The sequence below is a fragment of the Scyliorhinus canicula genome, chromosome 13 (assembly GCF_902713615.1).
Source record: "Scyliorhinus canicula chromosome 13, sScyCan1.1, whole genome shotgun sequence".
Taxonomy (NCBI): Eukaryota; Metazoa; Chordata; class Chondrichthyes; order Carcharhiniformes; family Scyliorhinidae; genus Scyliorhinus; species Scyliorhinus canicula.
This window is the reverse complement of record NC_052158.1, coordinates 42053826-42075396: the sequence shown is the minus strand read 5'-3', so window position 1 is coordinate 42075396 and position 21571 is coordinate 42053826. Positions and strand designations below refer to the sequence as shown.

The 21571-nt window shown below is 56.5% G+C and overlaps 1 protein-coding gene across 1 annotated transcript in view; it reads right to left on the bottom strand.

The window, feature by feature from the left end:
* LOC119975906 (H-2 class II histocompatibility antigen, A-U alpha chain-like) overlaps positions 1–21571 on the bottom strand; it is an 82817-nt gene that overhangs the window by 46315 nt on the left and 14931 nt on the right. The window contains exon 2 of the mRNA XM_038815843.1: positions 14974–15222. Within this exon, the coding sequence (XP_038671771.1) occupies positions 14974–15222 (249 nt within the window). The remainder of the gene's footprint in view (positions 1–14973; positions 15223–21571) is intronic.

Sequence of the window (21571 nt, the reverse complement as noted above, 5' to 3'; positions counted from 1 at the left end):
TTGGAGTTTAGAAGGATGAGGGGGGATCTTATTGAAACGTACTAGATACTGCAAGGCCTGGATAGAATAGACGTGAAGAGGATGTTTCCATGTGTAGGAAAAACTGGAACCAGAGGACATCATCTCAGATTAAAGGAACGATCCTTTAAAACAGAGATGAGGAGGATTTTTTTCAGCCAGAGGGTGGTGAATCTGTGGAACTCTTTGCCACAGAAGGCTGTGGAGGCCAAATCACTGAGTGTCTTTAAGACAGTGATAGATAGGTTCTTTACTAATAAGGGGATCAGGGGTTATGGAGAGAAGGCAGGAGAATGGAGATAAGAAAAATATCAGCCATGATTGAATGGCGGAGCAGACTCGATGGGCCAAGTGGCCTAATTCTGCTCCTATGTCTTATGGTCTTATAGTCCTTCCACAGGGCCTGCACTGGCCAACCCCCACCCCATTCCCCTCTTCCTGGCCAGCCTGGACCAGCCCACAGCCACACCTATCAGTGCACCGAGACAGGTTGTAATGGTGCTAACAGGGTGTTAAGTAACGTCTATGCCCTAGTCCCTCTCACTAAACTCTGCCCTGCACCTGTGCCAACCTAACTGGTGTCTATCTTTCTGGCCTTACGGGCCGTAACATTACGTCTAGGTGGTTCCCCAGACGGTACAGCAGGAGTGGGGTGGCCCAGTCCTAGAGGGAGGTGGCACAGACCCACAGCCTGTTGTGACTTCTGCCCTGTGAAGAGGGTCCCCATTGGTGCGCATCGCCTGGGGCGACCCGGCCTGGCCGCTGCTCAGGTGTCCTGAGTGGCATGGTGCCATCCTGTACTGCCCACCAGATGCACCAGGGACAGGAGTGAGGGAGTCCGAGGTGCTGCGGTGTTGAGACACCTGCCCTGCGAGAGTCACCTGCAAGGGCCCTAGCACCTCCTCCTCCCTCGAGGTGCCCGATCCCCCCCCCCCCTCCCCCGAGCTTCTCCATTGGAAGGGGTGTGAGCGGAACCATCACCTGAAACCCCCCCCCCCCCCCCACAAACCTGGCACTGCAAGTCCTGGAGGCCCGCTCTGGTCTTGATCAGGGTCTGCATGTTCACAGCCATGCAGCACAGGGAGTGGACTATCTCCATCTGGGACTGCACCACATCACGCTCCGACTATGCCACCCACCCGTGGGTCTGTGCCACCTCCCTCTGGGACTGGGCCACCCCACCCAGTGCCTGCGCAAGGCCGACCAGCGCCTGGGCAATGGCGTTGACGTTCCCTGCCATGGTCTGCTGTGACTGAGCCATGGAGCGCCACTGCCTGAGAGAGTGCAGCCCTGTCCTAAGGCCTTGGCCACCGCCCGCACAGAATGCCCCAGGCCTTTGATACACTGATCCATAGCCAAAAGCGTCCACCACGGACGCTGCAAGTGTGGTGTCGGCCTGGCTGGCACACGGATGGACTCTTCCACCTGCAGTGCTGGATGCCGGCTTTCATCCCCTCTTGTGGTCCTTGGGTCTCCATTGTGGCTGGGACTGGAGGTTCCTGAAGTCTGGGACTCATATGGACGACAGCTGGTTCCTGGGGTCGGCCTGCCCTCCGACCATCCGGTCCCTCGGGTGCTCCTACCTCCACCTGCTGTACCGGATGTGATGTGTGGTGCACACCAGATAATGTCCCAGGAGCCTCTTCACTAATGTGCCCAACCAAGGTGATAGTCTCTGGGATGGTGGAGGGTGTTGGAGACAGCAGTGACGGTAAAGTTCGTGTCCTCCTCTGACCTGAACTCCGGGGTGTCCGGAGTCTCGGGTGGAGGGCTGGTGTTCAGGCTGCTCTCCCCGTCAGTGTTCGGCTGTCTGGGGGGACGCCAGCTCCGACACTGGCTCGGGGAGGGGGACTCCGGATAGACGGGCCCCATCTCCCACAGGTCCTGCAAGACACAAGACGACATGTATGATTAGACAGCGGGCTGGGTGTGTGCGGGTGATGTCTCCATACGTGTCATGGGCAACCGCTTCTCAGCAGAGTCTCACTTGCTCGCCCTTCACAGGACTCCGCCCCGGCAACATCCCTTTCCTCTGGGCCACCAGCCTCGTTCAGGGCCCATCTGCTCGGGCACGGTGAGGGGCCGCAGTTCTGCTGGTCTCCCTCCGGTCTTCTCCCGCTCCAGGTGGTTGTGCCCAGTCTCCTCCTGCGGGGAGTGGGTGGGGGGGGGGGGGAAGATACACATACAAGAACACCATTAGACGGTCTGACGCATGCACCCCAGTGGTAGGGTGGTAGGTGGCCAGGTCACCTGGCCATGGCGGCTGGCATGGGTGCTGGCATGTGAGGCAGGGTGAGGGTTCGGCCATCTCCCGGGCTGGGCGGGGATAGTGCCAGGGGTACGGCGAAGCCGACTCATCCTGACCGTCCTTAGAAGGTCATGAAGTTTCTTCCGGCACTGCATGCCAATCTGGGCGACGTTGTCCATGGCGCTGACCGCCTCTCCCTCCTGTGCCCAAGCATGGTGAACGGCGGCATCCAACGACCTTCCTCCCGGGCCAGGGACATCCTTCTCTCCTCCACGGAGTCCAGGAGGGTGTCCAGCTCAGCGTCCCTTAACCGTGACGCTGCTCTCCTTCCAGCCATCTTGTTGGCTGGGACGGTGTGTGTGGGGGAGGGGACCGTTTAAATGCGGCTGCGGCGTGTGAGCCCCATGAGCGCCATTCACAGACCTAACGAATCCGGCACCGTTTTGCACGGAATTGATTGCGTTCCACATGGCAACGGTGTTGGCCCATTTAAAGTAGCTGAATTAGTATAGGTGTTGCGCTGATGTTTCTGTAAAATTACACACATCCACCACTGGCGTCTACACAAAGCCTCAGGAACGGAGAATCCAGCCGTATATGAGTGGAACCGAGGAACAGAAAAGGATCTAAAACCAGTATTGGTTGTTGTGTATAGACCACCTCATAACAGTTCTGAGGTGCCAGATTGTATAAATGCAGAAATTAAGCAGGTGTGTAGCAAAGGCAGAGTAGTAATAATGGGGGATTTTAACTTACACACAGATTGGAAGAGGCAGATAAACACCTATTAGGAAGGTAGTGAATTTTTGGAATATGTCCAGGATGGTTTCTTACAGCAAGATGTTCTCGATGCAAAAAGGGAACAGGCAATATCAGATTTAGTTATGAACAATGAGCCCAATTTAATTAGGAGCCAACTGTGCGTGAACATTTATCAAATAGTGATCACAACATGATTGAATTCATTGGGCAGCACGGTAGCATTGTGGATAGCACAATTGCTTCACAGTTCCAGGGTCCCAGGTTCGGTTCCCGGCTGGGTCACTGTCTGTGCGGAGACTGCACATCCTCCCCGTGTGTGCGTGGGTTTCCTCCGGGTGCTCCGGTTTCCTCCCACAGTCCAAAGATGTGTAGGTTAGGTGGATTGGCCAACTTAGTGTTGGGTGGGGTTACTGGGTTATGGGGATAGGGTGGAGGTGTCGACCTTGGGTAGGGTGCTCTTTCCAAGAGCCGCAGACTCAATGGGCCGAATGGCCTCCTTCTGCACTGTAAATTCTATGATAAATTCTATGATTGTAGCGTTTGAAAGTGAAAAGCTCGATTCAGATCCAAGAATTTTAGACTTGGATAAGGCTGACTTAACGGATGAGACAGAGACGGTCCACGGTAGACTGGGAAGATCTGTTAATGGGTCAAAAGTCCGAAGATCAGTGGGGAATACTTAAAGAAACGCTTAACAAGATACAGAGTGAGAAAAGAAAGCTCCACTTCACAAAATAAAGCAGCCATAGACAATTGCAGAGATTAGGGACAGCGTGAAACTAAAATAAAGGGCTTACAAAAATGCCATACAGCACAGATCTGGACGAATACAACGAATACAAAGACCAGCAAAGGGTCACAAAGCAGTTTATAAGAGCTATTAAAAGGAATTATGAAAGGAAACTTGCAAGAGACATCACCAGCAATAAGCAGACATTTTAAAGTTATATAAAGGGAAAGTAGGTGGTGAAGAGCAATGTAGGCCCATTGAAAACTGAAAATGATGATATTGTCAGTGATAATGGGGAAATTGCAAACATGTTGAACAAATACTCTGCCTCAGCATTTACAGCTGAAAAGGTGAATAATTTACCAAATCTTAGAACAGTCAGTAGAGGACAAGGATTAATACAATTAACATAACTACAGCTACAGCATCAGTAACTAGAAAATTAATGGAACTAAAGAGTGACAAATCCCCAGGACCTGACTGTTTCCATCCAAGGGTGTTAAAGGAAGTAGGGGAGCACATTATGGATACCCAAACTATAATCTCTCAGGGTCCCCTAGACTCAGGAGTAGCTCATCTGGATTGGGAAATTGCACCTGTCACGCGACATTTTAAGAAGGGTGAAAGGGGGAAACCAGGAATTACAGACAGTTTAACCAGACATCTGTGATGGGGAAATTGCTGGAGTCTACAATCAAGAATGAGGTAACTGAGCACCTTGAAGAATGTTGGTTAATCATGGAGAGCCAGCATGGATTTGTGAAGGGAGGGTCATTCCTGATTAATCTTATTGAATTTTTTGAAGAGGTGGCTAAGGTAGTGGACTTGGGAATGTCTAAGGATGTTATTTATACGGACTTCCAGCCATTTAAAAAAGCCCCAGACAAGAGAGTATTAACTAAGGTGCAAGCCCATGGAGTCGAGGGCAAATTATTGACATCGGCAGCGAGTGACTCCACCCCCCGGTCAGTCAGTCACTCGGGACCCCGATCAGTGAGTCACTCCGGACCCCGATCAGGGAGTCACTCCGGACCCCGATCAGGGAGTCACTCCGGACCCCGATCAGGGAGTCACTCCGGACCACGATCAGGGAGTCACTCCGGACCCCGATCAGGGAGTCACTCCGGACCCCGATCAGGGAGTCACTCCATCCCCAGTCAGTGAGTCACTCCATCCCCCAGTCAGTGAGTCACTTCATCCCCCAGTCAGTGAGTCACTCCATCCCCCAGTCAGTGAGTCACTCCATCCCCCAGTGAGTCACTCCATCCCCCAGTCAGTGAGTCACTCCGGACCCCGATCAGTGAGTCACTCCGGACCCCGTTCAGTGAGTCACTCCGGACCCCGGTCAGTGAGTCACTCCGGACCCCGGTCAGTGAGTCACTCCGGACCCCGGTCAGTGAGTCACTCCGGACCCCGGTCAGTGAGTCACTCCGGACCCCGGTCAGTGAGTCACTCCGGACCCCGGTCAGTGAGTCACTCCGGACCCCGGTCAGTGAGTCACTGTCATAATATCCACTCATGTATATAATGAGATGCAGACAGGCAGTGATTGACACACAGAATGACCAGTAAGCACACAACACAGGGCAGCCAATCACCAGACAGGACACTACCACTATAAAGCCAGAGGGCACTGGGTTTCCCGCTCTCTCTGGACCCAGCCACCGAGACAGTCAGAGTCCACGAGCTAGCAAAACACCATGCAGTAGCTAGTAAGTCTGGTCAGGCTACTACAAGGTCACCAGTCAGATCAGTATAGTGTTGACCCACAGCTGAATATGTTTATCAGTTCTATCGTTGAATAAAACAGTATTGGATCTTCTCCTGTGTTCGACGTCTGTTTCTAACTTTCCTGCATCCACATCGAACCATCCTGCCTACACATCATGGTACCAGAGGCATACTGATCTTGACGGACCTACCTTGAGCAAATCAGCATTGACCAGCAAGCAGCCATTCAGCGAAATGGAAAACATCCAGCCTCTTCCGCAGCTCTGGCAACCTCGGCACCAATTGGGAAATCTTCAAGCAAAAGTTCCTCTTGTACATCGAGGCCTCCCACCTCGAAGCAGCATCGGATCCCAGGAAGATCGCGCTATTTATCTCCACCGCGGGGGACCACGCCATCCACATCTACAACTCCCTTACGTTCGCTGACGGCAAAGACAAAACAAAATTCAAAACAGTCCTGCTGAAGTTCGACAGCCACTGCGACATTGAGGTGAATGAGAGCTTTGAATGGTACGTTTTCCAGCAGAGGCTTCAGGGTAAGGATGAACCTTTTCAGTCCTTCTTGACCCATCTCCGCATCCTAGCGCAGTCATGTAACTATGACTCGACGGCTGATTCCATGATCCGGGATCAGATCATTTTCGGGGTCCACTCTGACTCCCGCCGGCAGCAGCTCCTGAAAATCAAACAGTTGACCCTCTCTGTCGTTATCGAGACATGCGCTGTCCATGAGCATGCCAAGAATCGTTACTCCCACGTCAGGGCGGCAGAGATTGCAAAGCTGGCCTCCCATGAGGCAGAAAGGGTGCAGGCCATCGCACGAATGGAGGGCCTGCGCATCAAGGAGAGTGGCCGTTTCGCGCCCTTTTCCCGGGTCCCTGCGTATGCGCGCCACGACCGAGTGGATGACGAGGCCGACAACCCGAATGCGCAGGTGCGTACATTGACCAACCGCACTGCGCATGCGCGATGTCGTACGGAACGCGCTGACGTGTCTGAATGGTGACTCCGCCCACTTAAAGCGGCAATGTCCGGCAACAGGACGCTGGTGTCTCCAGTGTGGCAAGATTGGCCACTACGCAGCCCTTTGGAGATCTGCTCCACCGCTCAGCAGCCAGCCATCCCGGCTCTGGCGCAGAAGTGTCCGCTCAATACAATACATGCCAGATTCCGATCCCAACAGCCCAACTGACCCTGATACTGAGTGCCTCAAGTCTCCATATCGGGTGGGCATCATAACCACACATGAGCTGGCCTCCACCACACTTGCGCAACACCACTCGATCCTCAGTGTGGATCCCGACGACGAGTGGTGTGCTGTCCTCACAGTTAACAAGGCTCGCATCCAATTTAAACTGGACACCGGCGCATCTGCGAACCTCATCTCACAATCCCATCTCGATACCATCCACGCCAGACGAAGCATTCTTCCACCGGCCTGCCAGCTCCTTGACTACAATGGCAATGCCATAGCTGCCAGTGACTCGTGTCAACTAGGGGTATCCAACAAGGCGATCAAGGCAACATTACGGTTTGAAATCGTCAGGCCTGACAGGGCGTACCTGCTAGGTGCTCGCGCCTGCAAGCTCCTGAATGTGGTTCAGTGAGTCCACACCATGTCATCGTCACCGCCAACGGCCTCGCCTGATGGAAACTTGCAAGCCGAAATAGACGTTATCATGCAGTACCACAGCATATTCGATGGAATCAGCACGCTCCCGTACCAATATAAAATCCTGCTCAAGCCGAACACCACCCCTGTAATTCATGCACCAGGCCGGGTGCTGGCACCCCTCAATGATCATCTGAAAAAGCAACTACAGGACCTCCAAGAGCAGGGCATCATATCGAAGGTCACAGAGCCAACAGACTGGGTCAGCTCCATAGTCTGTGTTAAGAAGCCGTCAGGGGAGCTTCACATTTGCATTGACCCTGAGGATCTAAACCGCAACATCATGCGGGAGCATTACCCGATCCCGAAACGTGAAGAGTTGACCAGTGAGATGGCTCATGCCAAATTCTTCACTAAGCTGGGACGCCTCCCGGGACTTTTGCCAAATACAGCTGGACGCGTCCAGTTGCAAGCTGTGCACGTTCAACACCCCGTTCGGTCGCCACGGCTACAACTGGATGCCTTTTGGTATCATATCTGCCCCCGAAGTGTTTCACCGCGTCATGGAGCAGATGATGGAGGGCATAGAGGGGGTGCGAGTATACGTGGACGTCGTGATTATCTGGTCTACAACGCCCCAGGAACACATCACTCGCCTCAAGCAGGTCTTCCAGAGATTTCATGAACATGGTCTCCAGCTCAACAGGGCCAAGTGCTCATTCGGTCAATCGGATATTAAGTTTCTAGGTGACCACATCTCGCAGCAGGGCGTGCAGCCAGATGCCAACAAGGTCTCGGCGATCAAAGCCATGAAGACCCCGGAGGACAAGAAGGCGGTCCTCCGCTTCCTCGGGATGGTCAACTTTCTCGGGAAATTCATTCCCAATATGGCATCCCACACCACGGCCCTCCGCCATCTCGTCAAGAAGTCGACGGAATTCCAGTGGCTGCCCACGCATGAAGAGGAATGGCGTGAGCTGAAGGCAAAGCTCACCACAGCCCCAGTTCTAGCGCTCTTCAACCCAACCAAGGAAACCAAGATATCTACTGATGCAAGCCAGGACAGCATTGGGCCGGTGCTCCTCCAAGGAGATGACTCCTCATCCTGGGCTCCAGTGGCGTATGCCTCCAGGGCCATGACGCCCACTGAGCAACGGTACGCTCAGATTGAGGAGGAGTGTCTGGGTCTCCTGACAGGAATAGTCAAGTTTCATGACTACGTCTACGGCCTGCCGAAATTCACGGTGGAAACGGACCACAGGCCTCTAGTCCACATAATCCAGAAGGATTTAAATGACATGACACCTTGGTTACAGCGAATTATTCTTCGACTCCGCCGCTATGACTTCGAACTTGTCTACACGACAGGCAAAGAGCTGATTATTGCAGATGCCCTATCCAGGTCCACCGTGTGAACAAGGTGACTTCATTAGGGGCCTCACGGTAGCATGGTGGTTAGCATCAATGCTTCACAGCTCCAGGGTCCCAGGTTCGATTCCCGGCTGGGTCATTGTCTGTGTGGAGTCTGCACGTCCTCCCCGTGTGTGCGTGGGTTTCCTCCGGGTGCTCCGGTTTCCTCCCACAGTCCAAAGATGTGCGGGTTAGGTGGATTGGCCATGCTAAATTGCCCGTAGTGTAAGGTTAATGGGGGGATTGTTGGGTTACGGGTATACGGGTTACGTGGGTTTAAGTAGGGTGATCATTGCTCGGCACAACATCGAGGGGCGAAGGACCTGTTCTGTGCTGTACTGTTCTATGTTCTATCTGCCACATAGAAGCACAAGTGCAATTGTGTGCCACCAACCTCCCAGCCTCTGACGAACGGGTGGTCCAGATTCGTGAGGAAACGGCCAAGGATCCTCTACTGCAGCGTGTGATGCAGCACCTTACCCATGGCTGGCAGAAGGGACAATGTCCCCAATTCTTTAAATGGAAAAGATGACCTGACGGTGGTGGAGGGAATCCTTCTGAAACTCGACAGGATCGTAATTCCTCAGAGTATGCAGGCTATGGTGCTGGGTCAACTCCATGAGGGTCACCTTGGGGTCGAGAAATGCCGAGGCAGTTTATTGGCTGGGCATGAGCCAGGACATTGCCAACACGGTCCTCAACTGCCCTACCTGTCAGAAGACTCAACCCAAGGAAACACTGCAACAGCACGAGATCGTGACCTCTCCGTGGTCCAAAGTAGGTGTCGACCTTTTCCACGCCAAGGGGCGTGACTATGTACTCCTGGTCGACTACTTCTCCAGTGACCCAGAAGTGGTGAGACTCGGGCTCCAACTTCAACCTGGCAATGATGGGGTACAGGGCAACCCTACTGTCCACTGGTTGTCTCCAGCGCAGATGCTCATGAATCGCACTCTGAAATGAAACGAAAATCGCTTATTGTCACGAGTAGGCTTCAATGAAGTTACTGTGAAAAGCCCCTAGTCGCCACATTCCAGCGCCTGTCCGGTGAGGCTGGTAATGGAGGACCACAGTTCGAGCCATCCATGTTCCAGACATTGACCACCTCACAGTCTTAGAAAAAATGCAGCAGTCCCAGGCCCAACAGAAGGTCACATATGATGCTCATGCCACGGATCTACCCGAACTGGTCCCAACTGATCATGTTCGGTCCAGTTGCCTGAGGGCGGCTGGTCAGCCACAGCTGATGTTATCAAACAAGTGGCCCCAAGATCTTTCCTTGTCTGCATGGCTGATGGCTCCCTGCTACAGCGCAACAGACGGGCACAGCGAAGAGTTCCACTCCCACTACCTGACCGCAGTGCTCCGCCGCCTATAATGCTTCCTCTGGACGTACCCTACCATGAGGCCACCGAGCTACCAGCAATCCTGCCGGGCCCACGCGACCATCGCGATCGCTGCAATCCCACCTCTCCACGTGCAGGCGGCTCCTGATCCACCTCTTTGATGATCAACAAGAATTCGTCGCCCACCACAAAGACTAAATCTGGAGACTGAACTTTTGCACATTTTGTGACTGAATTCATCGATTTAACCTCTGTAGCTATTGCTTTGTTTGCCATGTATCTGCACTTTCGACACCTTCCCATGTATATACACGTTTGTTCAAGCACCATTTGTAGTCAGGTACATACATACATATATATATATAACATACGCATACATACCTTAGTATTTATTTAACTAAAAAAAAGGGGAGACGTCATAATATCCACTCATGTATATAATGAGATGCAGACAGGCAGTGATTGACACACAGGATGACCAGTAAGCATTCAACACAGGGCAGCCAATCACCAGATAGGACAGTACCACTATAAAGCCAGATTGCACTAGGTTTCCTGCTCTCTCTGGACCCAACCACCAAGACAGTCAGAGTCCACGAGCTAGCCAGTGCAAACACCATGTGGTAGCTAGTAAGTCTGGTCAGGCTACTACAAGGTCACCAGTCAGATCAGTATAGTGTCGACCCACAGCTGAATATGTATAGCAGTTCTATAGTTGAATAAAACAGTGTTGGATCTTCTCCAGTGTTAGACGTCTGTTTCTAGCTTCCATGCATTGAGTGCAGTCCACATTGAACCAACCTGCCTAACAAATCGGACCCAGACCCCGGTCAGCGAGTCACTCCGTCCCCCGGTCAGCCAGTCAGTCACTCCGTCCCCCGCTCAGCCAGTCAGTCACTCTGTCCCCCGGTCAGTCAGTCAGTCACTCCGGCCCCCGGTCAGTCAGTCAGTCACTCCGGCCCCCGGTCAGTCAGTCACTCCGGCCCCCGGTCAGTCAGTCACTCCGGCCCCCGGTCAGTCAGTCACTCCGGCCCCCGGTCAGTCAGTCACTCCGGCCCCCGGTCAGTCAGTCACTCCGGACCCCGGTCAGTCAGTCACTCCGGCCCCCGGTCAGTCAGTCACTCCGGCCCCCGGTCAGTCAGTCACTCCGGCCCCCGGTCAGTCAGTCACTCCGGCCCCCGGTCAGTCAGTCACTCCGGCCCCCGGTCAGTCAGTCAGTCACTCCAGCCCCGGTCAGTCAGTCACTCCGGCCCCCGGTCAGTCAGTCACTCCGGCCCCCGGTCAGTCAGTCACCCCGGACCCCGGCCCGGTCAGTCAGTCACTCCGGACCCCGGTCAGTCAGTCACTCCGGCCCCCGGTCAGTCAGTCACTCCAGCCCCCGGTCAGTCAGTCACTCCGGACCCCGGCCCGGTCAGTCAGTCACTCCAGACCCCGGTCAGTCAGTCACTCCGGACCCCGGTCAGTCAGTCACTCCGGCCCCCGGTCAGTCAGTCAATCCGGCCCCCGGTCAGTCAGTCACTCCGGCCCCGGTCAGTCAGTCACTCCGGCCCCCGGTCAGTCAGTCACTCCGGCGCCCGGTCAGTCAGTCACTCCGGCCCCCGGTCAGTCAGTCACTCCGGCCCCCGGTCAGTCAGTCACTCCGGCCCCCAGGTCAGTCACTCCGGCCCCCGGTCAGTCAGTCACTCCCCCGGCCCCCCGGTCAGTCAGTCACTCCGGCCCCGGTCAGTCAGTCACTCCAGCCCCCGGTCAGTCACGTCACTCCGGACCCCGGCCGGTCAGTCAGTCACTCCCAGCCCCCGGTCAGTCAGTCATACGGCCCACCGGTCAGTCAGTCACTCCAGACCCCGATCAGTCAGTCACTCCAGGACCCCGGTCAGTCAGTCACTCCGGCCCCCGGTCAGTCAGTCACTCCGGCCCCCCGGTCAGTCAGTCACTCCGGCCCCCGGTCAGTCAGGCACTCCGGCCCCCGGTCAGTCAGTCACTCCAGCCCCCGGTCAGTCAGTCAGTCACTCCAGCCCCGGTCAGTCAGTCACTCCGGCCCCCGGTCAGTCAGTCACTCCGGACCCCGGTCAGTCACTCCGGACCCCGGCCCGGTCAGTCAGTCACTCCGGACCCCGGTCAGTCAGTCACTCCGGCCCCAGTCAGTCAGTCACTCCAGCCCCCGGTCAGTCAGTCACTCCGGGACCCCGGCCCGGTCAGTCAGTCACTCCGGACCCCGGTCAGTCAGTCACTCCGGCCCCCGGTCAGTCAGTCACTCCGGCCCCCGGTCAGTCCGTCACTCCGGCCCGCGGTCAGTCCGTCACTCGGCCCCCGGTCAGTCAGTCACTCCGGCCCCCGGTCAGTCAGTCACTCCGGCCCCCGGTCAGTCAGTCACTCCGGCCCCCGGTCAGTCAGTCACTCCGGCCCCCGGTCAGTCAGTCACTCCGGCCCCCGGTCAGTCAGTCACTCCGGCCCCCGGTCAGTCAGTCACTCCGGCCCCCGGTCAGTCAGTCACTCCGGCCCCCGGTCAGTCAGTCACTCCGGCCCCCGGTCAGTCAGTCACTCCGGCCCCCGGTCAGTCAGTCACTCCGGCCCCCGGTCAGTCAGTCACTCCGGCCCCCGGCCAGTCAGTCAGTCACTCCAGCCCCGGTCAGTCAGTCACTCCGGCCCCCGGTCAGTCAGTCACTCCGGCCCCCGGTCAGTCAGTCACTCCGGACCCCGGTCAGTCAGTCACTCCGGACCCCGGTCAGTCAGTCACTCCGGCCCCCGGTCAGTCAGTCACTCCAGCCCCCGGTCAGTCAGTCACTCCGGACCCCGGCCCGGTCAGTCAGTCACTCCAGACCCCGGTCAGTCAGTCACTCCGGACCCCGGTCAGTCAGTCACTCCGGCCCCCGGTCAGTCAGTCAATCCGGCCCCCGGTCAGTCAGTCACTCCGGCCCCCGGTCAGTCAGTCACTCCGGCCCCCGGTCAGTCAGTCACTCCGGCTCCCGGTCAGTCAGTCACTCCGGCCCCCGGTCAGTCAGTCACTCCGGCCCCGGTCAGTCAGTCACTCCGGCCCCCGGTCAGTCAGTCACTCCGGCCCCCGTCAGTCACTCCGGCCCCCGGTCAGTCAGTCACTCCGGCCCCCGGTCAGTCATCACTCCGGCCCTCCGGTCAGTCAGTCACTCCGGCCCCCGGTCAGTCAGTCACTCCGGCCCCGGTCAGTCAGTCACTCCGGCCCCCGGTCAGTCAGTCACTCCGGCCCCCGGTCAGTCAGTCACTCCGGCCCACGGTCAGTCAGATCACTCCGGCCCCCGGTAGTCAGTCACTCCGGCCCCCGGTCAGTCAGTCACTCCGGCCCCCGGTCAGTCAGTCACTCCGGCCCCCGGTCAGTCAGTCACTCGGCCCCCGGTCAGTCAGTCACTCCGGCCCCCGGTCAGTCAGTCACTCCGGCCCCCGGTCAGTCAGTCCACTCCGGCCCCGGGCCGTCGTCACTCGGCCCCGGTCAGTCAGTCACTCCGGCCCCCGGTCAGTCAGTCACTCCGGCCCCCGGTCAGTCAGTCACTCCGGCCCCCGGTCAGTCAGTCAGTCACTCCAGCCCGGTCAGTCAGTCACTCCGGCCCCCGGTCAGTCAGTCACTCCGGCCCCCGGTCAGTCAGTCACTCCGGACCCCGGCCCGGTCAGTCAGTCACTCCGGACCCCGGTCAGTCAGTCACTCCGGCCCCCGGTCAGTCAGTCACTCCAGCCCCCGGTCAGTCAGTCACTCCGGACCCCGGCCCGGTCAGTCAGTCACTCCAGACCCCGGTCAGTCAGTCACTCCGGACCCCGGTCAGTCAGTCACTCCGGCCCCCGGTCAGACAGTCAATCCGGCCCCCGGTCAGTCAGTCACTCCGGCCCCCGGTCAGTCAGTCACTCCGGCCCCCGGTCAGTCAGTCACTCCGGCTCCCGGTCAGTCAGTCACTCCGGCCCCCGGTCAGTCAGTCACTCCGGCCCCCGGTCAGTCAGTCACTCCGGCCCCCGGTCAGTCACTCCGGCCCCCGGTCAGTCAGTCACTCCGGCCCCCGGTCAGTCAGTCACTCCGGCCCCCGGTCAGTCAGTCACTCCAGCCCCCGGTCAGTCAGTCACTCCGGACCCCGGCCCGGTCAGTCAGTCACTCCAGCCCCCGGTCAGTCAGTCACTCCGGCCCCCGGTCAGTCAGTCACTCCAGACCCCGATCAGTCAGTCACTCCGGACCCCGGTCAGTCAGTCACTCCGGCCCCCGGTCAGTCAGTCACTCCGGCCCCCGGTCAGTCAGTCACTCCGGCCCCCGGTCAGTCAGTCACTCCGGCCCCCGGTCAGTCAGTCACTCCGGCCCCCGGTCAGTCAGTCACTCCGGCCCCGGTCAGTCAGTCACTCCGGCCCCCGGTCAGTCAGTCACTCCGGCCCCCGGTCAGTCAGTCACTCCGGCCCCCGGTCAGTCAGTCAGTCACTCCAGCCCCGGTCAGTCAGTCACTCCGGCCCCCGGTCAGTCAGTCACTCCGGCCCCCGGTCAGTCAGTCACTCCGGACCCCGGCCCGGTCAGTCAGTCACTCCGGACCCCGGTCAGTCAGTCACTCCGGCCCCCGGTCAGTCAGTCACTCCAGCCCCTGGTCAGTCAGTCACTCCGGTCCCCGGTCAGTCAGTCACTCCGGACCCCGGTCAGTCAGTCACTCCGGCCCCCGGTCAGTCAGTCACTCCGGCCCCCGGTCAGTCAGTCAGTCACTCCAGCCCCGGTCAGTCAGTCACTCCGGCCCCCGGTCAGTCAGTCACTCCGGACCCCGGCCCGGTCAGTCAGTCACTCCGGACCCCGGTCAGTCAGTCACTCCGGCCCCCGGTCAGTCAGTCACTCCAGCCCCTGGTCAGTCAGTCACTCCGGACCCCGGTCAGTCAGTCACTCCGGACCCCGGTCAGTCAGTCACTCCAGCCCCCGGTCAGTCAGTCACTCCAGCCCCGGTCAGTCAGTCACTCCAGCCCCAGGCCTCGGCCTCCCGGTCAGTCAGTCACTCCGGCCCCCGGTCAGTCAGTCACTCCGGACCCCGTTCAGTCATTCACTCCAGCCCCAGGCCTCGGCCTCCCGATGGTCTCACTCTGACTCCGCTCCAGACCCGGGGGAGGGAGGGGGGTGAACCCGGTCACTTACCTCTTGGCCCCGGGCTCCAGTGCGACAGGTTCCCCCAAACTTTTAAATTCTGTTTCAGGATGGCGATATTGGCTGAGATCCCAGCCTCTCCTCCCTGCATGACCTGGTTTTTAAACTCGGGGATCCGCGCCACCTCCTTCTTCAGGTTGAAATCCATGTAGAAAACCTCATCGCCGTCCTCTTCCAGATCGAACTGTTTGTCCGGACTGCCGTCCTGAACCACATAGACCTGGTAATACCGGTGATCATCTGTGTGTGAGAGAGTCAGGGTTAAACTAACACCTCAGCCAGAGACAAATAAACATCATCCAACACAAACAAACCCATTTCATTAAAACCAACTGAAATATTCATCCCACAGTTGGGGTATAAACCAGATTAAAATCCCGCAGGAACCAGTAATCTCCTTTCAGGTTTCATTGATAAATGAACTCTCAATGTTTGTCCTTCCAGGTCACTATTTTAGGGCTCAATCAACTAAATAGAAGAACAGAAATTATCGGAGGGATAAATTAAAGGGACCGCTCAAAAAGACACACGGAGCACAGCTCAAAAAGAATAAAGAGGAACGGAAACTAAAAAACATCAAATCAAAACGTGAATACTAGGGTCGACGAAACAGTCCAACCCCTCCGGTGCCCACCAAGCACGGAAGGACCTGGCCAATTGGTTACTGCTGCAGTCAAGGGGTGAGAATTAATCTTTAACAAGATTCCTCAACTGATTACGGTAAATGTATTCCTGTCCTGGAGGTTTCATTTCATCCCCCTAATGCAGGCATCAGTCGGCCAATACATCTGGCCCACCGCTACTCTAACACCAAAAAAAAGGCTCATTACCTAATTGGATAATGTTCGACTGTCAACCAAACATCATCCCGCCACCATTGTGAATATTTTTATCACAGCAGAAAATGTTGGATAACCTCAGCAGGTCTGACAGCATGTTAGCACTGCTGCCTCACAGCACAGAGGTGATATGCCTGTAAGCAATATTAGACATTCATAGAACATACAGTGCAGAAAGAGGCCATTCGGCCTGACGATTCTGCACCAACCCACTTAAGCCCTCCCTTCCACCCTATCCCCATAACCCAATGTCCCCTCTGAACCTTTTTGGTCATTAAGGGCAATTTATCATGGGCAATCCACCTAACCTGCACGTCTTTGCACTGTGGGAGGAAACCAGATCACCCGGAGGAAACCCACGCAGACACGGGGAGAACGTGCAGACTCTGGGCCCCCACACAGCTAATCCCATATCACTAGTCATACTACCAGTATATTATCCCACCTGCACCGGACTACCAGTCATGGCTGGACGCCCAAGCAGTCTCCCCCACCCCCCGTTCCCTTCTCAACAAGGGGTGAATGTGGTAGTATGACTAGAGGTACTACGGTACCTGGGAGTGTGAGCTACCATTGGTGGAGAAAGCTCGCTGCTCATTGGCCCAAGTGTTTGCATTTCATTAGTCGGAACGTAAGGTAGCTCCGCCCAGTGAGGCGAGGTATGAGAACCCGTGTTTCCCAGCAGCCAGCCTTTTTTCTCTGTACTTGAGCTGCTGGGGAAACATCTTGTTGATTAAAGCCTTCAATTCGGACTACATCCTCGTTTCAGTAGTTATCGATCGCGCATCAATTTAATCAACAAGATTTTAAAGGATGGAGCTCCGCATCAAGCCGGAGTGTCTACGACTCAACCCCCACGCAGCTAACGCAGCAGCTACGTTCAGGCATTGGCTAGCTTGTTTTAATAGCTATCTCAGCATGGCGGAAAACGTACCGACGAGGGAGCAGAAGCTGCACATCCTCCACTCGTGCTTCGGCACCGCCTTCTACACGCTCATCGAGGACACAACCAACTACGACTCCACCGTGGAACTGCTTAAAGGCCACTTCATCCGATCCGTGAATCACGTCTACGCTCGGCACTTTCTGGCTACGAGGCAGCAGATCCCTGGTGAGTCATTAGACGATTTTTAGCGTGCGCTCCTTGTACTGGGGAGGAACTGCAGCGGCCCGCAAGTTTCTGCTAATGAGCACACTCAACTGTTAATCCGAGACGCCTTTGTTGCGGGTATGCAGTCCCCACAAATCCGCCAGAGACTGTTAGAGAAGGAAACTTTGAGCCTCACGGAGGCACAGGCCCTCGTGAACTCTCTAGATGTTGCGTACAGAAACGCCCGTTCATATGCCCCCGACCACGCGGCAGCCCCCTGGGCAGCGTGGAATTCAGCTTCCCCTTCCCCTACGGACTCGGAATCGCCTCAGGCCTGCGCTGCAAGACGCCCTGGAAACCCCACTGGGCCCCGTTGCAATTTTTGTGGACAGGCAAAACACCCCCGACAGCGTTGCCCAGCTCGATCGGCAACGTGCAAGGGCTGCGGTAAAAAGGGGCACTTTCTGTCGGTTTGCCAGGCCAAGGCGGTTGCTGCGGTCCCGGGCAGCGACTGTGGGATGCCACCCCGTCTCTCTCCGAGGGCCCCATGCTGCCCGCGATCTTCTCCGTCCCCATCCCCCAATGCCACTTGCGGCCTCTGGGCGCTACCATCTTGTTTTCCCGACGCCACGTGTGGGGGACGGGCGCCGTCATTTTGCCCATCCCCCGCCATGTGCGAACAGTGGGCGCCGCCATCTTGGATCGGCTCCGAGGTCCCCGGCGCGGGTGACTCCAAACCGGTCAATGACGACTCCGATCTTCTGCCACGACTCGCATCAGTCACCTTGGACCAGTCTCGACCCCGCACCCTATCTATGGCAACGACGAAGATCCTGCTCAACGGGCACGAAACGTTCTGCCTGCTGGATTCCGGGAGCATGGAGAGTTTCATACACCCTGTCACTGGAAGATGCTGCTCTCTTCCTGTCCATCCCGTTAAGCAAAAAATCTCCCTGGCCTCTGGCTCCCATTCGGTTGAGATCAAGGGGTATTGTTTAGCGGACCTCACGGTCCAGGGGAGGGAGTTTAAAGATTACAGGCTCTACGTCCTCCCCCACCTCTGCGTGGCTACACTCCTGGGGTTAGACTTCCAGTGTAACCTCCAAAGCCTAACATTTACATTCGGCGGCCCTATGCCTCCCCTCACTGTCTGCAGCCTCGCAACCCTCAAAGTCGATCCCCCGTTCTTGTTTGAAAACCTCACCCTGGATTGCAAACCCGTCGCCACCAGGAGCAGATGATACAATGCCCAGGACCGGGTCTTCATCAGGTCCGAGGTCCAACGGCTTCTGAAGGAAGGGGTCATCGAGGCTAGTAACAGTCCCTGGCAAGCACAAGTTCTGGTGGTAAAGACAGGGCAGAAGGATAGGATGGTCATAGACTACAGTCAGACCATCAACAGGTTTACGCAGCTGGACGCGTATCCTCTCCCCCGTATATCTGACCTGGTCAACAGGATCGCGCAGTACAAGGTCTTCTCCACAGTAGACCTGAAGTCCGCCTACCACCAGCTCCCCATCCGCGCGAGCGATCGCAAGTACACTGTGTTTGAGGCGGATGGGCGCTCTACCACTTTTTAAGGGTTCCCTTCGGTGTCACAAACGGGGTCTCGGTCTTCCAACTTGAGATGGACCGAATGGTCGACTGATACGGTTTACAGGCAACTTTCCCGTATCTCGATAATGTCACCATCTGCGGCCACGATCAGCAGGACCATGACGCCAACCTCCGCAAATTCCTCCAAACCGCAAAACTCCTGAATTTGACTTATAACAAAGAAAAATGCGTGTTCAGCACCGACCACCTAGCCATCCTCGGCTACGTAGTGCGAAATGGAGTGATAGGCCCCAACCCGGAACGCATGCGCCTCCTGGTGGAGCTCCCCCCTCCCTCACTGCCCCAAGGCCCTGAAGCGCTGCCTCATGTTTTTTTCTTATTACGCTCAGTGGGTCCCCAACTACGCCGACAAAGCCCGTCCCCTCATACAAACGACCACTTTCCCCCTGTCGACGGAGGCCTGCCAGGCCTTCAGCCGCATCAAAGCGGATATTGCAAAGGCCACGATGTGCGCCATCGACGAGTCCCTCCCCTTCCAGGTCGAGAGTGACGCTTCTGACGTAGCTCTGGCAGCCACCCTCAACCAAGCGGGCTGGCCCGTGGCCTTCTTCTCGCGCATCCTCCATGCTTCTGAAATCCGCCATTCCTCGGTCGAGAAGGAAGCACAGGCCATAGTAGAAGCTGTGCAGCATTGGAGGCATTACCTGGCCAGCAGGAGGTTTACCCTCCTCACAGACCAACGGTCGGTGGCCTTCATGTTCGACAATGCACAGCGGGGCAAGATAAAAAACAACAAGATCTTGCGGTGGAGGATCGAGTTATCCACCCACAACTATGACATCTTGTATCGTCCTGGGAAGCTAAACGAGCCTCCCTATGCCCTGTCCCGCGGCACCTGTGCCAACGCACAAGTGGACCGCCTCCGAGCCCTCCACGAGGATCTCTGCCACCCGGGGGTCACCCGCTTCTTCCATTTCGTGAAGACCCGCAACCTGCCCTACTCCATCGAGGAGGTCAGGACAGTCACCAGAAACTGCCACATCTGCGCGGAGTGCAAGCCGCACTTCTACCGCCCCGGAAAAGCACATCTGATAAAGGCTTCTCGTCCCTTTGAATGCCTCAGCATGGACTTCAAAGGTTCCCTCCCCTCTACCAACCGCAACACGTACTTCCTCAACGTGATTCTCATTTCCCGTTCGCCATCCCCTGCCCCGACATGACCACAACCACCATTATCAAAGCCCTACACACCATCTTCTCCCTGTTCGGATTCCCCGCCTACATACACAGTGATAGGGGGTCCTCCTTCATGAGTGAAGGAAGGGCATTGCCTCAAGCAGGACGACAAGCAGGACGACCAGTTATAACCCCCGGGGTAACAGACAGGTCAAGAGAGAGAACGGTACAGTCTGCAAAACCGTTCTACTGGCCCTACGGTCCAGAAATCTCCCAGTCTCCCGCTGGCAGAAGGTCCTCCCAGACACCCTCCACTCCGTCCGGTCTCTACTCTGCACTTCTACTAATCAAACTCCTCACGAGCGCCTTCTTGTCTTCCCCAGGAAGTCTTCCTTAGGGAGCCCGCTCCCGACCTGGCTGGCAGCCCCCGGGCCCATCCTGCTCCGGAAGCACGTGTGGGCGCAGAGGGTCCAGCTGCTCCACGCTAACCCGCAATATGCGTATGTGGAGTATCCCGACGGCCGACAAGACATGGTCTCTCTACAGGACCTGGACCCGCCGGATCCCCGCCATCGCCCCCGGCACCAGCCCCACCCACCCCCCCACAGGCTATGGCGGGACCCCCCCAACCGCAACTGCACCCTGCTGGCACTCTCCCCCCCGCTCCCTGGCCCGCCAACCCCCTCACCTGCGCAGCCTGTAGAACTAGACGCCCCCCCCCCCCCCCCCACCCCCGGCCTGGCCTTCACCAGTGCCGTCTAGTGGTGTTGAAACCTCCACAAGGACCGGATCATCGCTCCCGGAGTCATGGATGCCCGCATCTCCATCAAGATCTCCGCCGAAGCTCCGTCGGTCGCAGAGGACGTCCAAGGCCACCGATCGTCTCATCGAGTCGATGTGAACTCTTAATGGATTTTTTTTCCTGTCTCTGTAAATAGTTGCCATGTTGATAACACAATTCCTGACTCTGTACATAGTTACGGGCCAGTGGGCATCTGCCGTTTGAGAGGGGTATAGTCCCATATCACTAGTCATACTACCAGTATATTATCCCACCCGCACCGAACTACCAGTCATAGCTGGACGCCCGAACAGTCTTCTCCCCCCTCCCCCGGTTCCTTTCTCAACAAGGGGTGAATGTGGTAGTATGACTAGAGGTACTACGGTACCTGGGAGTGTGAGCTACCATTGGTGGAAAAAGCTCGCTGCTCATTGGCCCAAGTGTTTGCATTTCATTGGTCGGAACGTAAGGTAGCTCCGCCCAGTGAGGCGGGGTATAAGAACCCGTGTTTCCCAGCAGCAAGCCTTCTTTCTGTACTCGAGCTGCTGGGGAAACATCTTGTTGATTAACACCTTCAATTTGGACTACATCCTCATTTCAGTAGTTATTGATCGTGCATCACTCTGCACAGACAGTGACCCAGAGTGGTATCGAACCTGGTACCCTGGCGCTGTGAAGCCACAGTGCTATCCATTTGTGCTACCGCGCTGCCCAGAGATGACTGGTGGTGCGACCTCCAACCAGCAGGTGGTGGTACAGACACCCCATACGGTCGCAAGACAGTGGTCATGTGACAAGGCACTCCAATATAAGTGGGGGCACATTCGATCATTGGCAGATGGTTATAAGTGGATAGTCGTGCTTAGGTGTGGTTCCAGGGAGGTAAGACGGATTGGCCATGCTAAAAAATTGTTTTTGTGTCCAAATGATGTGCAGGCTAGGTGAGGTTATGGAGATAGGGTGTGTCATGATATGCAGACTTGCACATTATGAGATACAAACAGGCAGCTAATGAATACAGAGAACAGGACATAACCAATCAGCAGGCAGAACACTTAACATAGAACAGTACAGCACAGAACAGGCCCTTCGGCCCCTCGATGTTGTGCCGAGCAATGATCACCCTACTTAAACCCACGTAACCCG